This window comes from Podarcis bocagei (genome assembly GCF_964188305.1).
Source record: "Podarcis bocagei genome assembly, chromosome: 3".
NCBI lineage: Eukaryota > Metazoa > Chordata > Lepidosauria > Squamata > Lacertidae > Podarcis > Podarcis bocagei.
Genome location: NC_138127.1, coordinates 47,323,117 through 47,350,948, shown reverse-complemented (window position 1 = coordinate 47,350,948; position 27,832 = coordinate 47,323,117). Strand labels below are relative to the sequence as shown.

Genomic DNA, 27,832 nt, shown 5'->3' with positions numbered 1-27,832 from the left:
CATCAGACCATTACACAGTTTGTTTGTTCTGTAGGGTAGTAAAGAGGTGGATTAAGCAAATCATATCTCTGTTGGTAGGAGCATGATACAACACAGTAGCTATTAAGACTAGCAGATAAGGACCCGTTTTATGTTGCAGGGCCCCCAAAGACTGCCATGGACAGCAAGCCAATATGTTTCCCTGGCACGGCTCCCCTAGGACCTATGCTGGATAAATCATCTCTTTCCCTTTCAAGCAGAGGGAGGTGTGAAGTTGTGTCCCCACTGGAGCCACCTGCCACTCTTGCATGTTCACAAGCCCCTTTGGACAGCTTTCCCTATATCCTGGCTGAGATTCCCTTCCTTTACCCCCTAAGGTTTCCTGGAACTCAACAGCTGTGTTCCTTAAATATTGCATACTGCCTCAGAGAAGGGAACATTTTCGCCCCCAAACTCCCTTCGCTCCATCTGGTTCATTAATTACTGGAACGCCCACCTTGAAATAATCCTGCCTGTGTCTCTCTTTAGTTCCCTTGCACTGTTTCCATTTTGGTAGGGCAGCCCACAGAGTTTTGCCTTTCCCTTTCAGAACCTATTTACTTTTTCCTAACAATGGGAACTAACTGCAGTGGGTCCAGTGTCCTGCAATAATGTGCTTATTAGTTCATGGGGAATAGCAATTGAAGATGGCTGGTGACTTCTTGTAGACTTCCAAAAGCCATCTCACTGGCCCCTGTGGAATACAGGGTGCAGGACTAGATGGAAATTTGGTCCAGAAAACTGGACATTTATAGGTCTCTCCTCTCACTTTAAGTCTCACAAGATACCAAGACCAAGCCTCAGGTACCTTAAGTGATGCAGGCCTGAAACCTCCCACTATGAAGTCAAACCAGGTCACCCTATTTCTCCCTCTCAAGCCACCCTATTTCTCCCTCTCAAGCCCCTCCTGGCAGGATTAGCCACACATGATAGTGGGGAGCCCTTTGCCTTTGTTCTTCAACTCCCACCTTTGCATTTTGCTCATTTGACTTGGAAGTGGCCCTGATCTAGATTGACATGAGTGTAAGGGAGTTACGTTTTATTTTTAAACTATATATTTCCTGGAGTTTTATAGCTTGGTTGGCAGCACTTGGAGAGCAGAAGCTTTCAGCATGCTGATTTCTACAGAGTGTGGTTAATCTGATCTGAAAGCTTTCTGCTAAAAGGCAGGTGTACGCTTTGCAGTCGAAAATCCTGTGCAAAAGTACATGCATGGATAACTCTACTTGGTCCTAATGGAATGACTCATAGCAATAAATTTGAACGTACACGAAAAAAACACACTTGCTAGAGTTGTGGCATGGTGTGTGTGATTAATGATTTCAATTTTAATTTGAACTAGCTTACTGAGTAGAAATAGCCAATTCTGGGTACACTGTATTCTAATTTTAAGGATGGTCAGTATTGCAGCTGGTTCTGGGAGTGCATGTTATATGAGCTGATTTGCACTTCCTTGTTTTATTGGTATCATAATTGTACTGTTGAAGCCACACACTGAAATAAAGCTAATACTCGTCATGCATTGTTTCTCATATTGTCTGTCTCTTGTGTAACATTGCAGTTTTTCCTACATATCTGTTTTATTTAAATTGCCATAAAGAATAGAGATTCATGGGCAGGGTGCTAAAGATCTGTAGCTTAACACTTTATGCACCATTTCTGGATGAGGAGCTGAATGGGAGGGTGTGAAACTGCCAGGCAATTTCATGGAAATGGAAACTCTGAAATAAGAAAGCTCTCTTTCTTGAACTACAGAAGCATAGTGCAATATTGCAAATAACGTTAACCAATAATTTGCCTAAACTAGCATAGGTGTGCTGACTGGGGCTTAATGGAGTTGTAGTCCAAAGCATCTCTAAGGCACCAGGAGATAGAGGCTGATTAATCTGTGCATGATGATCCAGTCAAATATTTTTGAATCAGTGTGGGGCATTTGGAAGATACCCTGAATAGTTGACAGCAAAACTACAGTGCCATTTTAAACTGCATGCTAGGTAGCTTTGTCAGGGGTGCAGGATACAGCCATATTTGAGTAGCCTGGTGACTGTCATATCTTGGTATCTCCAAGACTGGATTTTTGCAATGTGTTTTATATGGGGGCTGCATTTGGGCCTGAACCAGACATTCCATCTAGTGCAGAATGCAGCAGCTAGACTGTTGATGGGGGTAGGTGGTTGATAGCATGTGACATCTTCTAAAACATCTGCAGTGGCTGCCAATATGACACTGGGCCAGGTTCAAGGTTCTTGTATTAATAGATAAACCTCTGAGCACCCTCAGTCTAGGATACCTTAAAGACCACCTGAGCTCTTAAATCACAGCTCAATCTCCCATGTTTACAGAGACTTACCTGATTCGCTTCAACTAGAAGTCAGACATTTAGTGTCAGCAGCCCCACGCAGTGTCCAGCAGGTATTTTGCAGGCATTCTCGGTACTGACATTCAGGTGTTACTTGAGGACCTCCTTATGCTGCCAGGCCTATTCTCTTTTAAGTTTTCTTAAGATTAGCCAGTCATTTGAATGATTATTTTGCATTGTTTTGATGACATTCTGTGCTTTATTATATGTGTATGTATTGTACACCACCTTGATATGTTATGTGATAAATAAGTATTCTGCAATATGTGAAAGGGATGCAATCTTTGCCCAGAGAGTATTCAGTCTACTTTAGACAAAGATGGTAGAAGAGTGACAAGGTACAGAGTGAAATATCGGCATGAGCATAAGAGGAAAGAGTCAGATTAGCCAGAAGGAAAGCTAAAGGTTCAGAATTTTCTTTTTGCTCAAGAATGGTCTTGAGTGGGGCTGGCCAAAGAAGGAAGACCTGTCTATTGCAGACAGTGGCACATTTAGAGTTTTTGAGACTCTGGACTTAATAGCTTCCCCACGTCTTTAAATGGTAAGGTGCGTTACTTAACTAACTTCAAAATGTAGTTAGCTACCCCTGCTGCAGTTGGTAAAAGGTAAAGAGACCCCTGACCATTAGGTCCAATTGCGGACAACTCTGGGGTTGCGGTACTCACCTCGCTTTATTGGCCGAGGGAGCCGGCATATAGCTTCTGGGTCATGTGGCCTGCATGACTAAGCCGCTTCTGGCGAACCAAAGCAGCACACGGAAACTCCGTTTACCTTCCCACCAGAGCGGTACCTGTTTATCTACTTGCACGTTGACGTGCTTTCGAACTGCTAGGTAGGCAGGAGCAGGGACCAAGCAATGGGATTCGAACTGCCAACCTTCTGATCGGCAAGCCCTAGGCTCTGTGGTTTAACCCACAGCACCACCCAGCTGCATTTGGTAGCAATTCTGATTGTTCTGCTGAGTGGGGACCTGATCATCTGCTTTGTTGGCATGACTAATGGAAGTGGGACATGCAGACAAAGGAAACTGTGAGCCAACATATGCTTTTACCTTTTGTACCAGAGTTTTTAAAAGTATCTCTCAGTTGAGAACAGCACATACTTGATCCTATTCAGAGTTGGGGGAACCACAGCCCATTGCTTTCAGTGGGCTTATTTACCCTAAACTCTGCTGCTGCTGCTGTTGTTGTTCTTACCTTGTTATTTGTTACACTAATGGCTTCCAAGCAACTAACAGCAGATTTAAAACCAAAGTATGAATGGACATACATTATAATACGAACACATTCATGCAAAATGCTCCAGTTCATAAAAAAGGCACAAAGCAACACCCCCACAAAAGTCCATCTGACTCTGAATAGGGTCAAGCTGCTTAATGGTTTGGTTTTTCTGTATTCAGCATAAGCTTGCTCCTTCAAAATCTCACATGATGTTCAGAACTGAATGTGCCAAGTAACATCTTGACTCTGATTTTTGTTGTGCAAATTGTTTGTTTCACACCCCCCCCCCCGGAATCTATTTAATTCCTTACATCCTAGAATTAGTGTTTGTTACAGAACTCCCTTCGAAATGCAGGGCTTTCAGTTTGCTCTTTTGCAGTGGGTGGATGTATAATATGCAAGTTATCTTACAACAAGGTGTAGCAGGTGATCACATTAATAAAAGGCTGGAACTCAGGCAAATGTAATTCAAATCAGTCCCTGGTATTTTTGTGCCCCTAGCTGATGTAAAGCAATTTCTTTGCCAATGTGTGCCATGCCAGGATATGGGGTAGCAGAATCCTAATAGTGTGTAGGTGGATGAAATGAATAGGTTGCAATGCAGGTTAATTACTTTCTGGAGGTGTTAGTCACAAGGACATGGAATTATATTCAGTGGCATGTTTTGAGATATCCTCTTTTCTACAGAGGAAATAGATTTTTCTCCCTTGATGGATGGCAGCACCATAGGAAATACCAGCATAGGCGTCACTATTTACAGGAGAGTTCTTTTCCTTTAATCAGTTTATGAAGAGTTCTTCCTCTTTCTTCCCAGTGTGGTGTAGTGGTTAAGAGCGGTAGTCTCGTAATCTGGGGAACCGGGTTCGCGTCTCCACTCCTCCACATGCAGCTGCTGGGTGACCTTGGGCCAGTCACACTTCTTTGAAGTCTCTCAGCCCCACTCACCTCACAGAGTGTTTGTTGTGGGGGAGGAAGGGAAAGGAGAATGTTAGCCGCTTTGAGACTCCTGAAGGGGAGTGAAAGGCGGGATATCAAATCCAAACTCCTCCTCCTCCTCCTCCTACTCTTCTTCTTCTTCTTCTTCTTCTTCTTCTTCTTCCATCTTCTTTGTAACTGAGCGTGAGCCACTTTTCTAGATCAGCCTTCCCTAAGCAGTCACCATTCCCCACCAGATGTTGCAGGACTGCAGCACCCTGACGACTGGCTTTTCTGGCTGGGGCTGATGGACGTTGTAGTCTGTTGTTTGCTGGGACATACTTAATGAAAGCTACCTTTTAAGTGGCTTTCTGTATCAAAGTTCATCTAGTCTTAAAACACGTGGAAGCCAAGAATCACAAGTTACATTTTAATAAGTCTTTCTTATTTGTTTAAAATTATATTTTTTAATGGCTGTAGTGGAACACACCATTACAGGGTGAAAAATCCACTGAAATCCTTGAGACGTGTGCACTTGTAACTGTAAGCAGGATGGCATACTAAGTGTTTAAAAACGGAAGCTGTTTTTGGTAATCTTGCACTAGAAATGGCTCAGGCTTTTCACTAAACTTCCCCTGAGCTGTCACCCTTTCCTCTGCTTGTGCATGAGAATGGATGTCTTTTGTCAAGGAAAATACTTTAAGGGAAATAAATGCATCAGTCCTAACACATATCTGCTCTGATCCACATCCCGTGTCTTTATCAAATTTCCTTTCTAAAAAGAGAGACGAGAGAGCCTTGTGGATACAGAACTTCCTACACTTTGGATCAAGTTTATTTGCTTCTAATTATGGAGTATGTCTTTTTCGTCAAGTAAATAGCTTTAAGTTAGTTCCACCCAAGGAGACAGTCTGACCTGGTCTCCATTGGTTGTGCACAAACATGTACTATTTTGAGAGTGGATGTTTTACTTTGATTCTGGGAATGGGAAGATTCACCTTATTGGCTGTTGCTTTTATTTTTTACTAGGTATATTTTACAAGGTATATCTTGTAAGTGGCAGGCAAACAAAATGTCAAAATCATGAATACCAGTCAGGTTTTCTCTGGATGTCATAAAATTCCTTTAATTCCTGGAGCAATTTCAAAACTGTTTACACACACACGCACGCGCGCGCACACACACACACACACAGAGAGAGAGAGAGAGAGAGAGAGAGAGAGAGAAACAAACAAACAAACAAACAAACAAACAAACAAACATATAAATGCATATACAGTGGTACCTTGGGTTAAGAACTTAATTCGTTCTGGAGGTCCGTTCTTAACCTGACACTGTTCTTAATCTGAGGTACCACTTTAGCTAATAGGGCCTTGCACTGCTGCCGCGCAATTTCTGTTCTCATCCTGATGCAAAGTTCTTACCCCAAGGTACTATTTCTGGGTTAGCAGAGTCTGTAAGCTGAAGCGTCTGTAAGCTGAAGCATCTGTAACCCGAGGTACCACTGTATAGTGCTCTAAAAAAGAAGTGTGTAGTTCACCTGATACCAGTTGCTGAGAATTGCAGGTGAGGAGAGTGCTGCTGTGCTCCAGTTCTGGTTGTGGGCATCTCTTAGGCATCTGTGAGAGCAGGGTGCTAGACTAGAGCCTTTGGAGTTATCCAGAGTAAGAGTAATGTGATTCATTGATGTGTTTGCCTCACATGCAAATTGTGAAGCAGGAAGGAAACTGTGCTCAGGGGAGGAGTGGAGGAGGAAGAACCTGCTGTGATTTCTCTTTACATTATATCCATCATCGCCCTGTGTTGATCTCCAAAGGCACTTTGTCAGGGAGATAACATAATGTTTTATGAAGGCAAGGTTGAGCTTTTAAGAACCTGCCCGACAGTCTCACATTTACCGTTGCCCTTGGAGAGCAGATGCATTTTGAAATTTTATTTTATCACAAAAACATAGTAAATATAGGAAGGGGTGTTTCTTGCCACCAGTTAACATACACAGAACGTTAATGACTGAAGATCCGCAGTCTGAAGGCACAGACTGAGTAGTGAAGCAAAATAAGGTATCAAATACTGCAAACACTATCACGCTTTAGGTATAGCGGCTGCTCTGTGACTGGATTCATTTATACACAGATTGAACCACAAGATGGTGCTGCTGACATTTTAATTGAAGGATATGCTGCTGAGCGGTAGCATTATTTCTGTTCTCTAAAGGATGTCCTGTATTTGTTTATGATGCCACTTTCTGAAGACGGTTGAAATGTTTGTATTATAACATACTCTGATCTTAACAAGTTTTCATTAAAATGATATTGCAGATAATGGCCCTGAAAAAGAGCTGAAAAAATTTCTTTAAATTAAAAGCTGTCAAGATCAGATTGGTTTTCATTTAAAAGCAACATATTTCAGAAGGTGCTCTCACACATATTTACATATATAAAACATAAATGCCTTCTAGAATACTGATGCAATATTTTAAAGCCTTATAATAAAAAGTTTCACAGTCATATGCAGTATGATTACTGCACATTTCATAAAGAAAATGGAAAGTATAAGGGAGACCTTTTGCAGAGCAATCCTAACCCCTGGTGAAGGCTGGCTGAAGGGGGTTTAGGATGAGGCAGAAGGGTGGCCACCAACAGGGAGGACCTCTGCTGGCTGGCCATGGCCTTCTTGTCCTGGAGGCCTCTGGTTCATCTGTAGAAAGCTCTGTGGGTATAGTTGCAATGATAGCAACATTTCCACCAGTGGAATGGGATGCTCTGGGCTGTGTTGGGAAAATCTTGGATACATTGGGTTCAAAGCCCTTTCCTTCCTTCCTTCCTTCCTTCCTTCCTTCCTTGACAGTCACCCAGATCAGGTCTGTTAAATAATTAATTTCCCTCCTGCTAATTTAAATGAGGGGGCAATTCAGTAAGCAAAAAACAAACAGCAGCAAGAAAGCAAGAGAGAAACCATTTGGAGTGAGTTAACAGGTAGGTCTGGAGTAAGATGTGGACAAATGGGCGTGCCCTTCCTGCCCTCTATTTCACTTAGGGAAGTTGACTGAATTTTCAGTTGAATCTTACTTCAGCACTGGTGATAGGACAGCGTCTTCCATTGCACCCGAGGACAGCTAGCTTGGCACACGCATGCGCGTACACACACACACGGCCAGCCATGTGGTACAAACAGCTCTATCTTCCAGCACCACACAGCACCTGAATCTCCTACCCCCGCCTTAGGCTGCTACCTGAGGCAGCCTAATGGTAGAGCCGTCTATGAAAGGGACAAATCTCCGACCACTTCACTCACCATATGCACATTTATGATTGCTCTGTTAATTCCAGTATAGGGAGCAAAATGTGTGCACATATCTTCCTCTTTTGATTGAGCTATTTTAAGACCATTTCTAAAAATATCCAGAAGGTATACAGTAAATGCACAATAAAACCAATGGTCTAAACCACTGAAAGCAACATTAAAGGCTATAAAAAGTACAACACAGCATCACACTGTAGAAAAGCAGAGTTCAGCTTTAACGGCCAGAGAGAGCCTGAAGAAAAGAGGCATGCCTTCAAAAGATGTCTGAAGGAAATAGCTGATGATATTTGCTATATAGCAACATTCTATAGAACAAGGGAAATGGCAGGAAATATAATTTAATGGCCCACCATTCTAAAAGCTCATATGCCTAGTGGGCTTGGAAATTTATTTTTTAGAGTTCAGGGATCTTGGTGTGTGGTAAATGATGAAGGCATGTTATAAACTCTGAAGCAGTTCAGAGAGAGCGCGCAAGTGAGTATGCATACAAAGGAAGTGTTTCATCTGTTTTCAAGGTGGAAAAGGATTTAGCATGTCAAAGATAATTAAACATTATCCCTCAATTTATCTCAATTAAGTAGGCAGTATGTAGCCACCAGACAACATGCTTCTCTTTTCTACTTTGGAAAAAAAATGCAAAAATGCAAGTACCAAACATGTCCAAACCTGTTTTTGGGTTTAAATTGGCCATCTTTCTCTAACAACATGACAAAAACTACTACCAGACCACTAGAGTAGGAGAAAAACATTCTGAATGCCTAAGCTCTAGAGAATTAAATGAAACAATCTCCTAGAGTAAGTGAGATGAGAGAGAAAGAGAAAGAAGTAAACACACAATTGCACTGCATATTTGGATAATGAGGAATTAACTGCTTAGTAGGCGATACCACTTAAGAAGTAGAGATGGGAGGTTTTAGTTTGATGGTAATATCAGTGTTGGCGCCATGTTGAGGAAATATTAATGTTTATGTTTGGTGTATTAACTTTTCTTTGAAGTAGGCCCATATTTCTGAAAAAAGTGCTTTATATATGGTTTTTACTTCCAAGTGCAAACCTGTTCATTCCATTGTTCCTAAGTTAGCGATGGCAATTTATACCCAGAGTACTCATTTAATGGCATATAACTTTCCCCCAAAGTTAAGGAAGGACTCAGCTATTTTGACTCCTGCTGCATATTTAAGTGTGTAGTAGATCATTTCATTCATTTTTAATCAGCTGTACTCTATTTACGGTATTGCACTGACAATTTCCAGAGGGATAGTTATGTTGGTTACAGCAAAAATAGCAAAGAGTTTTGTGCCGCACACTCAAGATGGAGCAAATGTATTAAGGCATCAGCTTTCGCAGATTAGAATACACTCAATCATATGCTCAAAAACTTATGGCCTAATAACTTTAAGGTGCCGTGATACTTTTTCTGTCATCATTGACAGAATCAGTGTTCAAATTTGATACCTATTAAAGGTGTTGCTTAAAAAAACCACTATTTCTGATGGCAGCAAAGGAGCAGCAAATCAGGGTCTCTGTCCAAAACATTGCAAGGGCATCAGGTTGGAAAGGCTGCGGTAAAGGTAGTGCTGAGGGTGTGTGCTCACAATGGAATGTGCACAGCGTGGCATAATCTTAGAAGTGCCACCTCCTATAATTGCTGCTGAAGTGGATCTATCTGTCACTGTGATAGCAGGAGGAGATGCCACATGCAAATGCATTTTATACAGCCATAGTCTCATATGGGAAGTTTGTTGAGGGAGAAACACCCTGATGGGCACATTTCTGAATCATGGCTATTCTGTGGTGAATGTAGATGCCCTAAGGAATTCTAAATGCTCCTGTTTAGCAAGGACTTCCGTTGTTAAAAGAGAATTTGTGGTTCAGGAGGGGGAAGATGTTGTTGAAGGTGAAATGGTGTGAATAGATTGTCCTGTACTCGTGTATTTATATTTGCATTTCCCCCTGCCTTTCTGTGACAAGGACACCGAAGGTGGTCTACAGTGCAAAATTATACATCATAGAGCAAGTTAGACTACAGGGTGTGCATGCAAAGTAGAAACATGAAAAGTTGAGTGACTTTGAGAATGTCATGTGGCAGGTTAATATGAGACAAGACATTTAGAGAATGTAGCCCTGAATACAGGCCTGAATTCCTCAGTGGTGTAGTCTGTCCCCAAGTGTTCATCCATCTACTTTTGAAGCCAGGGAAGCATAATTGTGCATCCCAATTGTTCCTTTCATATTTGAAGCATTCAGGAAAGGCAAAGACCTCAAGGCTCAATGCTGATATCTTTATCATCTGCCATCATTTGCAATTGAACAGTTCAGTTCCTCAGGCCATGTACTTGGCTCTGGCGAATCCTTTGCAAAAACCAGCCACCCCATGTCTGATGGTCTTTCCTTTTCTGAAGCTCTCAGAAAAAAGGAATAAATTTAATAAAACACATTCACGAACTGGTGGATATAGACAGGGAAATTCACAGTTATGTTTTTACAAGCGAAGTCCCTTGGAAAAATGTCACATTGAGCATGTTGTCCTAAAATGGACAAGTGCATGAGGGGAAATTATCCCTCCTCCCCATAAATTAATCTGTGACAAGCCTCACTAGCAGTTTGACGTATTCTTGGGAAGAAGACTTATTGGAAGCAAGCTCCCCACTACCCTACTCATAATGACCCTTCAATATCTTAAAGTTGGGGCTGATAGGAGCTATAGTCGGAAACAACTGGAGGGTACCAGGATGGGGAATAGTGGCTTAAAGAATCGTGAAAGGTCAATTGTTCCCTGTCCCATCATAGGGCTTTAATGTGTGAGGGGGAAACTGAAGGGGTCCCAAACTGAAGGGAAGGAACCCACAGGCTGCTTGCTTCCTTTCATTCTTTCAGTTTCAGCTGAGGTAAAGACTATCTCCAACATACCCACAACACACTTTTGATTCAAAGCATGTTTCCATGCTGAATGCCCCCTTGGAAAGCATTAAATAAAAACATCTCTGGAATGGGCTCTGAAGTATTTTGAAACTTAGATCTTCATATTATTATTATTTAAATCAAAATAAAGCTAGCTGGCATGAACTGTTAGATGTGAATTGTACACATTCTAAACTATTGTTCTCTGAGGGCGAGAGGAGCCCATTTAAGACATGACTGTGCTGCTTACAATAACCAAAAATATTTGGCTTATTCTTTTAATCAAGAATATCTGTGCACATGTAGTTTTTAAAGTACAGTATGTGTGCATTTTTGTGGATAAAGTTTGAGAAATGTAGTTTCTAGTTCATCTTTAGATTAGAAGATGGGCTGAAAAATGCTGGGAGGGAAACTAATGAAGGATGAGCAACTTGGGCCATGCAGGGATTTACTCAGTTTACATATGGCTCACACTCTTTTCTTAAAATTTTCTGCCTCATTGTACACCTTGTGTCACACGTGAGAGCTGGAATCCTGCCAAGAAGGAAGGAGCTTAAACAAAACTGGAAACATGGTGAGGCAAAACTAGCTCAGTAGTTTGTGCCATTGTTTACATGTGGATTCTATGAGTGTTTCTCTCTGTGCTCACAAAATCTTCAGAAGTCTCCCATCCCACCTATTATTGGCTAGTCAAATACTAGCCATTGAGCATGGGGGATGGAATGAGGGCTTGTATCTAGAACCGAGGGCAAAGTTTGGCCTTCCAAGTCTGGCCCAGATTGCCATGCATCTGTTTTGTTCTGAAGAACTCAGAAAGGGAACCCAACCCATATATCTTTAGCCCAAGGTTATGTCCATCTACATAACCTTGCACTGGGTTTGTTTTCAGAGTTTTCGTAGAGAGTGACAAGGAGGCCAAATACAGAAAATGACAAATACATAGAAACATGTGTGAAAGATGGACCTTTGACCTCAGTCAAAGGTGTATTAGAGAAACCATTTTGCTTCATCTAGCAAATTCTCTCCAACATTTGAACAAATTTAAGTGAGCAAGCGTCTCCCATAAAAGTGAGGGTTGTGACACCACCAGTGCTTTGAAATACTATTCCTATTGAAATCAGACAAATGCCTACAATTTTGATATTTCATCTGCTGAAAACATTTCTGGTTTGCCAATCATTTTCAGAGAAGGAATTAATTCAGTGTTGGCCATTTTTTTCTGTATTTCATGATTTGGTAATGTTTTGATGGTTTTATTATACACTGCCATGATATTTTTATGAGCTGACTGTTCAGAATTATTAATTTCAAAATAGAAATGTACTTTTAACAACTTAGTCTAGAACTGCTTTTTAAAAAATGTATTCACACAACATGTTCACACACCCCAGCCTTCAGCCTCCCCCTGAGTGCAGTGGCGGAGCTTCATGCTCTGGCACTGGGGGGTGGAAAGCAGGCGGGGGCAGGGGCAGGGTGCACGTCCTGTGGGCAGGGTGCGGGGGTGGGGGTGGGCAGCCGCAATGGCACCCTGGGGATTGCACTGCCGGGGGCGGTGCGCTCCCCTCGCACTCCTCTTCCTCCACCAGTGCCTGAGTGCTATAGTTTTGAAAATCCTCTAGGTACACTTTTCGAGATTTGCCTCATATAGCCTCTTCGGATTAGGTTGAGAAGAAGAAATGTTGCAGGATGTGCTGGCAAATAGAGGTTTGTTTCTTGTCTAGTACTAAAATTACTGCAAGTGCCTCAAGCACTGGATATTGAAACGAATGAGTTTTTTTGCCAAGCGGCCTTTATGGCCGAGAGAAGTTCATGTACTATGCATACTTTAATTTCCTCACTCTGTTTGTTGTGGGAAATACTAGGGTTGCATTGCCAGGAACGAGCCATTGAACCTTGGTTGGCAGTTTCTCAGTGAAGTACCTCAGGCTCTGGACTCTCATTCAGTTCATCCAGACTTGCCGCTGGATCCTCCTGGACAGGAAGAGACCCCTATTCCCCTCACAGAGCTATAATTTCCAGAGTTTCCTGGGAAGAGATATTGATTGTTAAACTACTCTGGGAACCGTAGCTGTGTGAGGATAATAACACTTAACAACTCTCAGTACCCTTAACAAACTACAATTCCCACGATTCTTTGGGGGAAGCCATGGCAGTTTAAAGTGGTATGCTACTGCATTAAATATATAGCACAGATGGGACTATGTGCGGTTTTTCATGGAAATGTAAAGGATTTTATGTTCAGTCAAGCATTTGGTTTGCTTTCTGTTTTTCTCCTTTTTTAATTTCCTTGCTGTGTTTGTTTGTTTGTTTGTGTATGTGTGTGTTTAAAAAAACTTGCTTTGTGCTGTTTCTTTTTTATGCATTGTTACAATTTTAGTGTATATTTTGTGATCTGTTTCTCTATACATTTTAAGCTGCCATGAGCGGAAAGGCATAGTAAAAGGAAGTAAACCAACAAACAAAGTTGACCGTGAAATGGAATGTACAGGCAGACTTATGTACTATAAACAGCAAAGAGCACTGTCATGTTACACTTTGACTGCAGGAAAACTTTGATAAATACTTTGTCCTAGCCTCTTAAGTTGTTGTTACAAATAACCTTTGTGCTGCATCGAGTTAATGTTTGCCAAAGGGAACACCAGTTATTCATGCAAGGTACATTGCCTTAGGTTTTTTTTTTATAAAAAAAAAATCTTCTTATTTAATTGCACAAGAAAATACTTGTGTACCGCCTTGAGATTTTTGCCCTTTACGGAATATGCACTTACCTTCTTCGTGGAGCATGTTTTCCAATTGCAAGAACAGGAGCGTTGCTGGAGAATTCAAAAGAGAGAGCCTGCTTTGGTAAAACTTGCAGACTCTGAGCTAAGGGAGGAACTGGCAAAAAATACTACCTGCTTGCCTGCAGGCTAGTCGGCTTCCCTTCCTCAGAACTTCCCTGCTTGTGCAAGCAGGAGCTCCATCCTTCCTCCGCCCAGTCTCCGAGGGAAGAAGGAGCAGCCCAGCCTGCTAGGTGGTTTCGGCCTTTTGTGCGCTGGCTTCCTCTGCCTCAGCAGCAAGCAAGTGCACAGAGGGAACATTCCGGCAGGCTGCTTTCCTGCAGCTGAGGAGACGACATTCACGGACCTCCTTTTGATTAGGATATGTCACTGTTGTCAGGGCAACTGTTAACGGTGGCGTATCATATTTTCTCCTCTTGGGCTGCCTGCTGAATATTTCAGTGTGCAGTAGCTGGAAAGAAGAAGAAGAAGATGATACAGGGAGAGGGGAAAGGTGCTGCATCAGGAAGGACAGAAGACGTGGGATCTGACTGAACAGGTTTAAAGGCGTCAAGAGGAGGAGGAGGAGGAGGTTTCCAAACCGATGGGCCTTTAATTAAGGCCTTTTATTTTATTCCGTCAAGGTGGAGGAAACTGCAGGCCCTCGTCTGCCAAGTGGATGTTGGTGTTCGTCAGCTGTTTGTGCACTGCTTATACCCGTACGGGAACTGTTACAAATGAACGAGCTGCTTTGCAGCTAGCTAGCTGCTAAGTGGAGTCTGGGACTGATACATTGTAGTAAGGAAGAAGATAGCAACATGCCTGGTTCGTCAACCGCTATCCGGCAAGAGAGGCTAAAGAAGGCAGGCGTGAGGCCAAATACACCTGTTCTGTTCACCATTAATGAGGAAGATGAGCAGCAAAAGAATGGCAATTCCAAGAGACTGAAAGGTATGCATTACTTAATACAGGGAGCGAGGGCTCTCTGTAGGATATTCAGCTCGGCAAATAGTATATTTTGCTAGCTGTGTTGCTTATTCTTCATAATGGGTAGGATTTGTCTGTTTTGTATCTCAGTGACTTTTTTGCATGCTGAACGTGTTTGTTTCTAGTGAAATATTATTGCTAGATTTCTGGATTTTAAATCTTCTGGGCTGTAAACCTGTCCCTTCTGCTTCGTGTTGTGATATGTTTATCACATAAAATAAAATGCTATATCTTTTTAGTCACACAGGCAGTTAACAGTGAAGCTCTGATAATGTAAAGAGGCATTTGTGTTTCTATTTAGGGAATAAGTGTTTGTTTTATTCCTTTGGCACGTTCTGATAAAACAAAGTCATTAAAATGGAGAAACCACCGAGGAAACCATACGACTGAGGAAACTAACGCAATATGAAATTTTCAGTTGGTGTTTGTGCAGATTGTGGTGGCGTTATAGATAGTTAGGTACAAATTTTTGCTCAAGTACAGTACTTAAAACATCTGACCCAAAACATCAATACTGTCCAGACATGCTTTGAAAGGAGGTTTTATAGAGAATTGCTTGGCAAAATCTCAACTAAACATCTGTAGTCATCATAATAGCTTCCCTTCCCCCAGGATTTTTGAGGTTCTGATTATCTGCCATTCAGTCTCAACCTTTGACCTGGGACTTGGGGTGACTGCACTTCTTACTGCTTTTTCACCTTTGGATTCTCAGCTGTGAGAATTGAAAACGTTACATTAGAATTCCTTCCTAACAGTACTGTGAAATCATGAAAAACAGCTGTCAGGTTTTTGGTAGTATTTATTAAGTAGGAGGACTTCACACAGTTCAGTTGTGTTGTTGACATAGTGATCATTTATTTTCCCTGTTCATTCAGCCAGATAACCCATGGGAGGGTTTGACAGGCTAATATTTACAGATTTAAACAGCATTCATGTTTACCTTGTGCTAGTTTGTTTGAAAATGACAGTTACATTCATGTGCTCAGCTGAATAGTTAACTCCCAGGAGGCTGGGTACTTCAAAATATGCACTTCAAAGCTTTTAAATGCTTGCTTGGAAATGGAGGAAAATTATTCAACAAACCTGAGTGAGCTATTGAATATTTGCTGTTCTTGTTAATCCCCACCCCAAGTCCCAAACTACTTATGCTGGGAAAGCCACAGCTACTTTAGCTTCTTGTTTATCTATTTTAATGTACGTATGTCATAATCCCAGTAGAAATTATATTCTATGCAATTACTGGGGGAAATTAACTTGGAGCAAATGGGCTTGTTAGAAACTGAGCCCTTCCAAACTTGTTTACCTTAGCACTTCAATTTCCAGGACACAGATTCTTGTTTGGACATTCGCTTTCATGTTGAAGTGTCCATTCGGGTGCTCTCTTCAAAGTGAGTTTTGCATGATATTAAGGAGGGTTAACCTGGTGCCCCTACACCATGGGTAGGCAAACTGAGGCCTGGGGGCTGGATCTAGCACAATCACCTTCTAAAACTGGCCCGCAGATGGTCCAGGAATCAGCGTGTTTTTACATGAGTAGAATGTGTCCTTTAATTTAAAATGCATCTCTGGGTTATTTGTGGGGCCTGCCTGGTGTTTTTACATAAGTACAATGTGTGCTTTTATTTAAAATGCATCTCTGGGTTATTTGTGGGGCATAGGAATTCCCCCCCCCCAAAAAAAAATAGTCCGGCCCTCCACCAGGTCTGAGGGATAGAGGACCGGCCCCCTGCTGAAAAAGTTTGCTGACCCCTGCCCTACACTGTTGCTGCTGTTTATGTGTGCCAACAGATGGGGGCAATAATGTTTAAAGCTTCAAAGTACCATTTCCCCCAGCTTGCTGGAGTGAAAATCTTACCTGGCTGTCATTTTAAAGTACTTTGAAGCCTCACTATAAGTGCACCATCAAGACTGAGATTCATAACATGTTTACTTGGGGAAATTTTCCATTGATAAAGGAGTACTGACTTACATGTAAATTTTGTTAATATCTGGGGGTTTGGTTGCAATTCATTTAGAAGAGATTTATAAATTTCAACCAGTTTTTCTGGGTGGTTTACATATGAAAGAAATAAGTATGTTTCTGTGTAAGACAAATAATGTACACATTTGGTTCAGTGAAACCCTTAGCAATATGATGTGATATTGCAAGAGAGAGTGACAGATCTGTTGGCCTATATCAGCCTATATGAAAGTGGACTCATTACATTGAAATCCTGATTTATTGGCCATTTATTGTATATTACAGTTTGTTTATGAATGTATTCTCCATATTCCAGTATTTGCAGTTAAGTCCACCTACCTATCACCAAAACAATTTGCTATTTCTTCTGAATGAAAAGAAGAAGATGATGCTTGTTCAATTTCAGCTGGTGATGCTTGCAAGACCAGTGACACTTTATCCTGATCTTTCTGAAATCTCCTGTCAAAAACCCTGGAGAGCTGCTGTCAATACGGATAAGGCAACTTTCTAGGCTTCTTGCAAGCTGTTTAGTGTCTCTTCCTCTCCTTGTTCAGTAACTCTGTGCATTGAGCCTATGTTAATGGCTTTTCATTGTATTCTGTCCTTGTAAATCACTTCAGGACTCTAATTTTCTCTAGGTGCTCCAGTACCTTTTGTTACTTGTATTTCTTCTAGCTGTGGTTGTCTAACTGTGATGGGCAAATGGAATTTTTGAATTGATAATGGCCATTATATACTTTCAGAGATGCACTCTGGACTCCCAGTGAACCAGAGGCCTGCCATTTCTTTTGTACACAACTGCTGATTCTTGGGTTCAGTGCACATTGATTCAGACAGAGTTGATAGAAGGAAAAGCAACCTGGTTTGGATAAACAAAACAAAACACAAAACCCCAGTCATGCAAATCAGTCCTTGAATTTCTGGTGTCATTTCTTCCCCTCTTGTGCAAAGCTTCTTGAAGTGCAGTGGTACCTCGCAAGACGAACGCCTCGGAAGACGAAAAACTCGCTAGACGAAGGAGTTTTTCGTTTTCTTAGCCGCTTCGCAAGACGCATTTCCCTATGGGCTTGCTTCGCAAAACGAAGCTTGCCCTGCAAGCTCCGGGGATAGCGGGGAAGCGCAGCGCGTCTTCCCCGCTGTCCCCGGACCTCTTTTGGAGCAAGGGGCAGCAGGGAGAAGATCGCTTCTCCCCGTTGCCAGCCCCGCAATCTCCGGGGACAGAGGGGAAGGCGCGCGCCTTCCCCTCTCTCCCCGGACCCCTTTTGAACCAAGGGGCAGCAACGGGGAGAAGCGATCTTCTCCCCTCCGCCCCTTGCTTCAAAAGAGGGGACAGAGGGGAAGGCGCGCACACCTTCCCCTCTCTCCCCGGACCCCTTTTGAATCAAGGGGCGGCAACGGGGAGAAGCGATCTTCTCCCCTCCGCCCCTTGCTCCAAAAGAGGGGACAAAGGGGAAGGCACGCGCACCTTCCCCTCTCTCCCCGGACCCCTTTTGAACCAAGGGGCGGCAACGGGGAGAAGCGATTCTCCCCGCTGCCCCTTCCCTTGCTTTAAAACAGGTCCGGGGACAGAGGGGAAGGCGCGCGGTGCTTCCCCTCTGTCCCCGGATGGTCTCCATAGGAACGCATTGATTGATTTTCAATGCATTCCTATGGGAAACCGTGCTTCGCAAGACGAAAAACTCGCAAGAAGAAAAAACTTGCGGAACGAATTAATTTCATCTTGTGAGGCACCACTGTAGTGCTAAAACAAATGGCCTTTAGCAGTTCAGTAGCACACATGTGGAGCATCTTGGGTAACAACTTAAGTAAGCTAATCATAAGCTTGTTTTAGCTGGGAGACTTCTAAGCGATGGAGTCGAATTCCTCATCTAGATGGATCTATCTCTTGATTTAGAAAAGTATGACTCAACAGAATGTAAGGAATAGCCATTATTTTAGATACCATTGTTTGTGGCTTATGGTTTATATTTTTGATCTGTCCATTGAACAGGGGAAAGTAGTTGCTTTTTTTTTTTTACTTTAAAAGATATGACTGTTGAGCTAAGTGACTTAGCCTACAGTACTAACCCCACTTGCCTGGGAGTAAGCCCTACTGACTTACTTCTGAATAGATACAGTCAGGCTTGCACTGTTTCTTTGAAGCCTTTGAAACAAAACGTTAACTACAGTATTTCTTTAAAGACAGACTCTTCTTTTCTGTATTGCTACCTGTTCATCCAGATGCAATGTTAGTATTTGTTTAACATTAACCAGCCAACAACAACTTCTCCTATGTCTTAAAAGTCATGTCTCTATATTTAGTACTCATTTCAGGTACTGACTTTTGTGATAACAAGTTTGTGGTTGACTTTTGTAATTAAGCATCTAAGTTTCTTGTAATTTTGATTTATTTTTAGTAAACAAATAAATTGAAACCTAAATGTTTAAAGAGGAAATGAGGCAGAGAGAATCTTCAGTCAGCTGATAACAAGGGCAGTCAAATGTGTTCTGGGCCTGTGAACAATAATATCAATTCTCTCCTTCTCTCTGACACTTTGAAAACAAATGAAGAAAAGGCCCCTTTTTTCTTAACTTTGGTGCATGGCAGGGATGTCTGTGATGATCACAGAAGTTTAACATCTGATGCTTTCATGCTAATGATACTGTGTGACTGCGTTTCCAGCAATGAGCTTTATTTTGTTCATCCAGAAAGATGAGAGAAATTTATTTTAATAGCAGCTGTGTATTTTGTAGTCTTCATTGTTCTGAAAGTGTGTTATGTGTGTATGTACAGGGCATGGGAAGTTGTATCTAATTTTGTGAAAGTAGGCAGTGGGCTATTTTATTGTATTTGTTCTAGAAGATGGGACTGAGAAACTTGACTTTTTCAGTCGATAGGACTTACTCATGATGTTAGTAGTCATAAAAAGTGACATGTGGTAGTCAAGGGTGTACCTAGGGGTTGGCTAGGTTGGCCCCCACCAAGGGCCCAGGGCCAGGGGGGCACAAAAATTACACCCCTCCACTCTGGCTCAGCCCACCTACCTGCTCTCTGGGCTGCTCCTCCGCTGTTCTGGGTGGCTGGGTGAGGTGTGCAGGCTCCTCTGTGTGACTTGGCGGAGGAATCAGCTCGCTGGCATGGACCATTACAGCAACCCTATGGGGCCTCCTCCACAGTCAGCCAGTGCTGCTATAGAAGCCAGTGGGGCTTGGAGAGGAAAAATAGGAGGGAGCAGGCAAGAGTTGCAGGAAGAGGACAAAGGAAGGGAGGAAGGAAGGCAGGCAGGCAGGCAGGAAGACGGACTGATGGAGGAGGAGGTAGTGGAACAGAGTGAAGGCCTGACCCCAGTGGCTGTGGAGGAAGTCATTGATGGAGCACAAAAGGTGATGAAAAGCAAACTTTTGAGTTTCTGGTTCATTGTTACTCCCAGCTTCAGAGGCACCAATACAGTTCCTTTCCAAGGGAGCAAGGGACGAGGGGTGCTGATACATCCCCTTGCCAAGGGTTGAAGGGAGCCGAGTTAGACCTCTGGTGGTAGTTGTGGAAATTGAAATCCAGAGAAGGTACACAGGGCAAAAAAACTGGAAATGCAAGCCTTTTCTTTCACAGCTGAGCCAGTGGTTGTCTGTCTGAAACTTGGCTCTTAAATCTGAAAAGACAGGCTGATTCCCATGCTAGCTTATTCTTTTACATCTTACCTAGTACTTGCACCAGTTCAGGTATGGGATGTTTTACTTGCCATGATAGATGGCAGAAGCTGAAGCACTCTAGAACTTTGTGAAATCATCGAACCTGTGCCCATCTATGCTGGCTTATCTTAACCTTTGAAGGAAACTAGATGCCTCACTCTTTACATAAACAATTCTTATTCCTGTCCCAACACACCCACATGAACTGCATTAGCTCACTTACTCATAAAGCTCTTATTGTACCTTTCTATTCTTCAAAAAAAGAAAAAAAGCCACCCTCCCTTCACAGAATGGAAAAACCCGTCTTTCCAGTGCTGTATTAGTGAACTGAAAAAGCTGCTACCAAACCTTGCCTTACCAGGAACATCAGGGCCGCTCCTAATAGCCATTTTATGACACAGATGTCATTGATATGCTATAGGAGGCTGTGGCCACAGCTCTAAATTAGATAATGAGCAGTGTTTGGTCTCTGCACCTTTCTCTTGTAAGTGTAGTAGTGTCTGTGAGGTTCTGCTTTTTGGATGCCTTGTTATTGTCAAGGGTGTACTTGTTGTCTCTTCCTCATTACTGCTTGCACTGGTCTTGATTATCAGTGTAGGACCTGCCTTTCCCTGAATTAGCCTGCAGTCATACCTTATGGCTGCTGAAATCAAATGTGATGCTTGTATGTATTCCTTGCTCAATAGCTTCATCTGCTGACAGGAGGTGGGGAACTCATGGTCCTCCATATGTCGTTGGACTCCAGCTTCCATCAGCCCCAGACAGCATGGCCAATGGTCAGGAATTATGAGATTTACGACGTGGCAACATCTGGATGGCCACAGGTTTCCTACTGTGGTATGCCTACCCATAACCAACAGGGGTCAGTCGCAGTTGGCATTGTATCTTAAAACAAATTCACATTATAAAAGTATACATGCACAAATTTTTTTTTATTAATTCTATTAAATGTGTATCCCACCCTTCAAAGGATCTCAGAATGGTAATAACCAATAATATTATAATAAATTTATTGATTCATAGATATAAAATAAACTTGGTTTTTGGGTGAAGAAGAAAAAACATTTTTAGAAGACTGGTGAAAGTGCATTCCTTGCTCGGTCAGCACCTTTTAATTTTTTTTCTAGTTCTGGACTGAGCTTTGGAAAAAAAAACACCTGTTTCTATGGGATTTAGTTTGAACTAGGAAAAGCCAATTGGGTGGTGCCCGTAATATCACACTTTCAAGAACTCATACACAAACGTCCTACTTTGCAACTGATTTTAATACATTTATAAATATGAAAATTTGTATTCATTCATTTCAAAATGAGGAGATTGTCACTGCTCAGTGGTTAGAGCAGGCTTCCTCAAACTCGGCCCTCCAGATGTTTTTGGCCTACAACTCCCATGATCCCTAGCTAGCAGGACCAGTGGTCAGGAATGATGGGAATTGTAGTCTCAAAACAACTGGAGGGCTGAGGTTGAGGAAGCCTGGGTTAGAGCATCTGTTTTGCACGCAGAAGGTCCCAGGTTCAATCCCCAGCATCTCCTGCTAGGGCTGGTAAAGTGTCCTTTCTGAAACCCTGGAGAGCTTCTGCTAGTCATTGTAGACAATACTGTACTTCGATGGATGAACTATCTGATTCCATATATAAGGAAGCTTCCTGCATTCATAAGTTGCCTAATGCACATACAGTGGTGCAAGATCAGGACTGATGTACATTCCTGACATGGGTAGTAACATGCTAATTTGACAAACAGTTCTAGGGAATTGAAGTCATATTCACTGTAAACCAGGCACTAGTAACCTGTATATAGCCAAAGTTTATTTATTGCAATGCAGTAGTTCTGCCTGTGGTGGATTACCAGATCTCTTTCAAGACTGGGTAATGCATTGAACAGAGCACAGAACTACCCGATAACCTTTCAGGTCCCTGCTCATCTCCCTTGGTTTAGAAATGGAGCAAATAGATTATCCTATTCCTTTGACTTGGGTTCATATCCTATAGTACTTTCAGCGTTATGAAAAGGTGACTGACTTCTGAGGTAAAATGCATATGCCATCATGCTGCAAATATATATTTGGGCAAAAAATAATACATTGTGTGTGCAATACAGACTAAATGCCTTTTATTTTTGAAAAAAAATATGCTTGGATGAGGGAGGCAGAAGGAGAATCCACAATATTTAGATAAGCAGATGTACTCTATCATTGGATTATGTTAGAAGAGGCTACAAAGGGAGTGTAAAGCAAATTTGGATAATTGGGAAATAGGGATTCTACTTTATGTACAGATGGATACTGATAGACCATAAGGAAAACAATAAAGGCTGATTCAGCTGCTCAGTCCTTAATACAGTACAATTTTGGGATGTCCCACAAAAGGAATCAAACCTTTGAATCAGCCCTCCCACTTCCATTTACCTCCAACTAAATCTGTGGACTCCCCCCCCCCCCAATATTCCTTTTGTTTGCAGATTTAAAGGTTTGCAAGAATGTGGAATATGCCAGCTCTCTCTGCCTAGGTGCAGGCATATGTGAGAAGCAAGCACACAGACACACAAATGCCAGATGGCAGGAGCCATCTGTAAATAGAATAGAGCAACAGTAGCCAGATGCAGAATGATGGTGTTTTGGCCAAGTTGATTGTGAGCCACACTCTGCTTATTGTATAGCAGAAGCTTTTAAGGTTCTGTGTACTGGGAGCCATTAGCAGGACCATTACAGTGGTACCTTGGGTTACAGACGCTTCAGGTTACAGACTCCGCTAACCCAGAAATAGTAACTCGGGTTAAGAACTTTGCTTCGGGGTGAGAAATCACCTGGTGGCGGTGGCAGAGGTGGGAGGCCCCATTAGCTAAAGTGATACCTCAGGTTAAGAACAGTTTCAGGTTAAGAATGGATCTCCAGAACGAATTAAGTTCTTAACCCGAGGTACCACTGTATTCCCACCCACTGCTTCTCTGGCCCCCACTCCCCTACTTTCGTCTTAGAACAACATTGAAATGCATTGTTGCTTTTTGTAGCAGGACATCTTGTAGTTGAAACATAAAATGAAACTGAGCACTCCCAAGGAGACCAGGAGACCATTTTTATGAGACATGAGGCAAACCCTAATACAGGGATGTGGAGCCTGTGGCCTTTCAGATGTAGTTGGATCACAACTCCCCTTATCTCTGACCAATACTTATGATGAAGGTTGAAGTCCAAAAGCAACGTTCGAACCGTGGAATTTCTTGGTGTTGCATCACACATGGCCCAGACACAAAGAATATCTATGCTTGGGAGTGGACGTTTTGTTTCTGCAGCCCCTCCCACCACCTATATTGCCTGTCAGAGGGGCAGGCACCTGTGTGCATTGGTCCCAGTAATGTTGCTGCTGACGTGTGTAGGCCCTGACACACATGACAGGTTATATGCATAGTAGAGGAAAGCGAAAAAGGCTGCAGTTCACTTCTGTGCCTCACTACATGCATGTCCTTCACATATCTAGGTGTGAATGCAATATAAGTACTTTTAAAAATGCAAATAGTGGCTGCAGGGGACCCAAGCAGTAGCAAGATTGCCATGGTTCTGCTAAAGTCACATTGCTGAAGCTGCTATTTGCACAAGGAGGCAGTTTTCATTATCGTTACCACTGGGTGGAGGAAAGAGGGTTAAACTCCCCCTCTCCATCCCCTGTGACCCTGCTGCTGCTCCATTCCTCCTGCAGCTGCTATTAGTGGGTTGTGGTTTTTAAAAAATATATAATTTCATCAAAGCCAAATCTAGGGGAGCACGACCGGTGTGGTTGCACTGGGTGCAGAGCTTCTGGGGTGCTGCAGCAGGCACCACAACTGCAACATCCAGTGGAAGGCAAGAGGTGTGGGAGCAGACTTTGGCGTACACCGGGCAGCAATGAAATTTGAGGTGCCATGGTCTGCCACTGATTTCATTCACACAATGTGTCTAGTTTGGCCCCTAAAAATTGTTTCTGAAACCTACTTCTGGCAGATACTTTCCCCTGATGCTTCAGTTTCCAAAGTGTCCTTGGGGTGCTTGATTGTTCCCTGGTGTTTCTATTTTCACTGGGCAGCAATGATGCTAGAGAGAATTTCCATCCATCGCATCCCCACACCCTTCTGGTTGGTTGCCTTGTGCTGCTCTTTTACTGGCAGGAGGAAGTGGATGTGAAATCCTCATCATCTCTGAGCAGCACATGCATCTATTACTTCCATGAATAGATCCTGAGCTGGCCTTGCTAGAGGAGGGGTGGAATGTAGGCATCTGATTTCATTACCTCTCTAATTGCCCATCACTGTTGTGTCACTGTTACAGTGCTGAATGAAGGCTTCTGATGGACCTTGAATTCAACTTTTTGTTTCCAAGCTCCTTCATGATTTAAGGCATCTCAAGGATGAGACGACTCCCCTGACCCTGCAGTCCAATTCAAAGCTTTTATCACAGTGATGATTCCAGTAACAAGACGGAAACTGACTGGGAACATTGTTCTATTAAGAAACTAATCTTAGGCTTGCCATTTGTCCAGAAAATTCCGGACATTCCAGGAAATTGGATACCTAAAATGGCATCCTAGGGGAATTTTTGAATTTTAAGAGATGTCCAGAATTTCCCGTATGTATGGCAACCCGGTTCTTTTTTCGGTTTTCTGTTTTTTTCTTCCCCAGTTGAGCAGTGGAAAGAATGTCTCCCTCCCCTTACATGGGAGACCCAAAGCACATTTTAATTGAGCATATTGTTATACCAGAGTCATTAATGAAAACTCTCTTGTCCTTCATAAGAGGAAAAAAATAACCTGTAGCTCTAAGATATTACTTGTCTGATATAATCAGTGACTTGGAGTGCACTTTATGTTATCTGCTTGATTTTTTTGCCCTAGTTAGTTTTGCAAGATGATTGCAGCTATTGACAAGAAACAAATCTAACTCTTTCATTCTTGGCAGATGTTCATATATGACCTAATATGGTATGTTGAGCCAGACAGATTCTTATTTATGATGCGAAATGGATTACTTTTTGTGAGATACATTGCAAATGTTTGTAATGCTAACCTTTTTATATTTTTCTCATTAGAGTTGCAGGAAGCTAGTGCTGTAGGACTTGCTTGCTTAAAGATTAATGTGATCTTTGACATGACTCATCTTATGTTATTTCCTGAGGCTTTCTGACTGTTGAAGACTGCTTACCATGCCTTTTCTACTTAATAACTATTGCACTTCACTCTCATAGGAGGGTTGGGTTCACAAGGTTGGGTCACTTGGAACCTTCACTAGATAGTCAAACAAAATACTGCTTTTAAAAAATAATATACAAATGGTTATGGTTGCCTTGAACCAAATTTAACTGATTTTTGAGGTCTATTCCTCTGAGTGTTAGCCAGATGAAAAGACAGTGGATTACCTCAGCTGCAGTCAGCACCATGATGCAACCCTTGGCTCTCCATTGGTGGTGTAAGTTTATTTAAGATATGTAAGTTTCAACAGTGGTTTCCCCTTCTGACGGTAGTAGATGTGATTTGCAAAAACTGCACACAGGCATTGATTTGCACGCTGTTCCCTTTACGTGTATTCACCGAGTTGCAGACTGCATCTGAGGTGAAGCCTAAGGTTGTAATAAATGAATTATCTAAGGGTGCTTCCTTGGTGTCATGAAAGGGCAGTGATTAGTTAGTTAGTTAGTTAGTTAGTTAGTTAGTTAGTTAGTTGTTTCCCCGTTACTATATATTTTACAGTTGGTGAGGGGGAAGAGGTGCTTGTGAAATCTTCTGCCTCAGTTGCCAAAATAACTTGGCTATATACTTGGATACTATATATTGTGACTTGGTTGGGAAGGGAGCACTGTTTGCTGCTAGGAACCACTTGCCTGGTGGGGCAAAGCTACAGCAAAAGCCTCCCAGAACCATTGTCACCGCTGTGTGCTAGGATGGTGTCTGCTCATTCTCAGCTGCACCACTGCCTTTCCCTTCCACTTTACAGTAGGTGGCAGTGACACAGCTGCCAGGAGGCTATTGTTGTGGCTCTGCCCTGCTGAGCAAATGGCCTTTGTTTGCTGCTCCTCCTCCTCCTCCTTAGGCATCAGAATGTCTTGGGCCAACTCTGCCAGGTGCATAACAAGCAATTACATTTACATGAGATCTCATTTTTTTCTAAGCAGTCATTTATCTGAGTTTATCTTAATTATGGCATGTTTGCGGTTATAGATAAAGTAATATGTAGTTTATGACACTCCTCAAATGTCAATGAATGCCTGGCATGATGTGGAATTATTCTTTTTGTTTAGCCCTGATAAGCACAAGTGCATACAAACATTAAAATGCTTAATACTATTGCTTATGTCTCTTTGTGTGTTTCAGACATATTCAATCTCATTTCCCTTTAGGTAGGTAAGAGGAAGTTACAGAGGGCTGCCAAGGATAATACGTTTTCACATTTTATATCCAACCTTCTTTTAGACATTTGATAGTGAGCAAATGTTTTGGTGTGTTGACTGTAGGGATAATATTCAAGTTATTTTAAAGCCACTCTTATTTCTCTAGTTTGTTCACTGAAAAATATGTGCACACTAGAACCATGCTTCTTAACCTTTTTAAACTGCTTTAAGAATCTGCTGGAGCCTATGCACACACCCCTGCAGAAAAAGACACATAAACACGTACAAAATTTTACATACAATTTCTTTTACTGCATGGGAAAAAATCATTTTTTCTTCACATATCCCCTGAAGTCTACCCATGGACCCCAGTTTAAGAACCCCTCCTGCACTAGAGCAAAAATATTCCACTAGCCCTTTTGTAAGCAAGGCAGACTATCATGATCCTTAGCAGAAATTGAAGCAGATTATACAGAGGTCATGCACTTCAGGGGAAAGCATTGGGAACTGATTTCTCAATATTGTAATTTCAGAATTCTTCAGGAACCTAAATTGTAGTATTGAAGCTAAAGCCATTACTTTCATTCTCTTTGAATCCGTTTGTCCATACAGTATTTCACACCAAGATCAGCTTGAGGTCTTCGTGGGGCCCCTCCTTCTTTGCAAGAGCGTAGTGTATGTTTGCTCAGGAAGTCAGTAAAAAGGGTAAGTTAAGAACCATGGAAGTGTTGGGAGAGCTGTGTGGAGACTAAGTTAGGAAGAGTGAAATATGAACTCTCAGATTTGTAGGGGCTGCTGCTTGAACACAATGGAAGTTTGTCTTTATGCAGGAGGTCTTTTCTCCAGTAAGATGATGGCCATGTGGCCTACTTCACAGAGCATAGTCCTCTGTTTGAAAAGCCCTTGATCCAAGTACCATTTAAAGATAAGGAGCAAGCCATAAAAGGGCATTAAGTTTATCACCGAGGGTTAGCTCATTGAACAACAGACTGAGCAGGCAATCTCCTAGTTTCAGTCTTCCCCACTATGGTGTGATGTATTGCGTTTCTGTTTAAATTACAGTAATTATTTCCGAATTTGCATCTACAGTGGTACCTCAGGTTACATACGCTTCGGGTTACATACACTTCAGGTTACAGACTCCGCCAACCCAGAAATAGTGCTTCAGGTTAAGAACTTTGCTTCAGGATGAGAACAGAAATTGTGCTCTGGCGGCATGGCAGCAGCAGGAGGCCCCATTAGCTAAAGTGGTTCTTCAGGTTAAGAACGGTTTCAGGTTAAGTACGGACCTCCAGAACGAATTAAGTACTTAACCCGAGGTACCACTGTATATCTCTGTATTAGCATATTCAAATTTTGTGCAAATCATTTCCCTCTTTTGTCCTTTTT

The 27,832-nt window shown here is 42.2% G+C and overlaps 1 protein-coding gene across 4 annotated transcripts in view; it reads left to right on the top strand.

Annotated features, from left to right (window-relative positions):
* MAP7 (microtubule associated protein 7) overlaps positions 1-27,832 on the top strand; it is a 102,875-nt gene that overhangs the window by 1,061 nt on the left and 73,982 nt on the right. Inside the window, exon 1 of one of the 4 annotated variants that reach the window (XM_081187880.1) lies at positions 13,675-14,426. The exons of 2 other annotated variants lie outside the window; for them this stretch is intronic. In XM_081187880.1, the coding sequence (XP_081044006.1) occupies positions 14,294-14,426 (133 nt within the window). In that variant the 5' untranslated portion in view covers positions 13,675-14,293. Of the gene's footprint in view, positions 1-13,674; positions 14,427-27,832 lie in introns of those variants that run through there. One more of the 4 variants, XM_081187881.1, reaches the window with a different exon arrangement.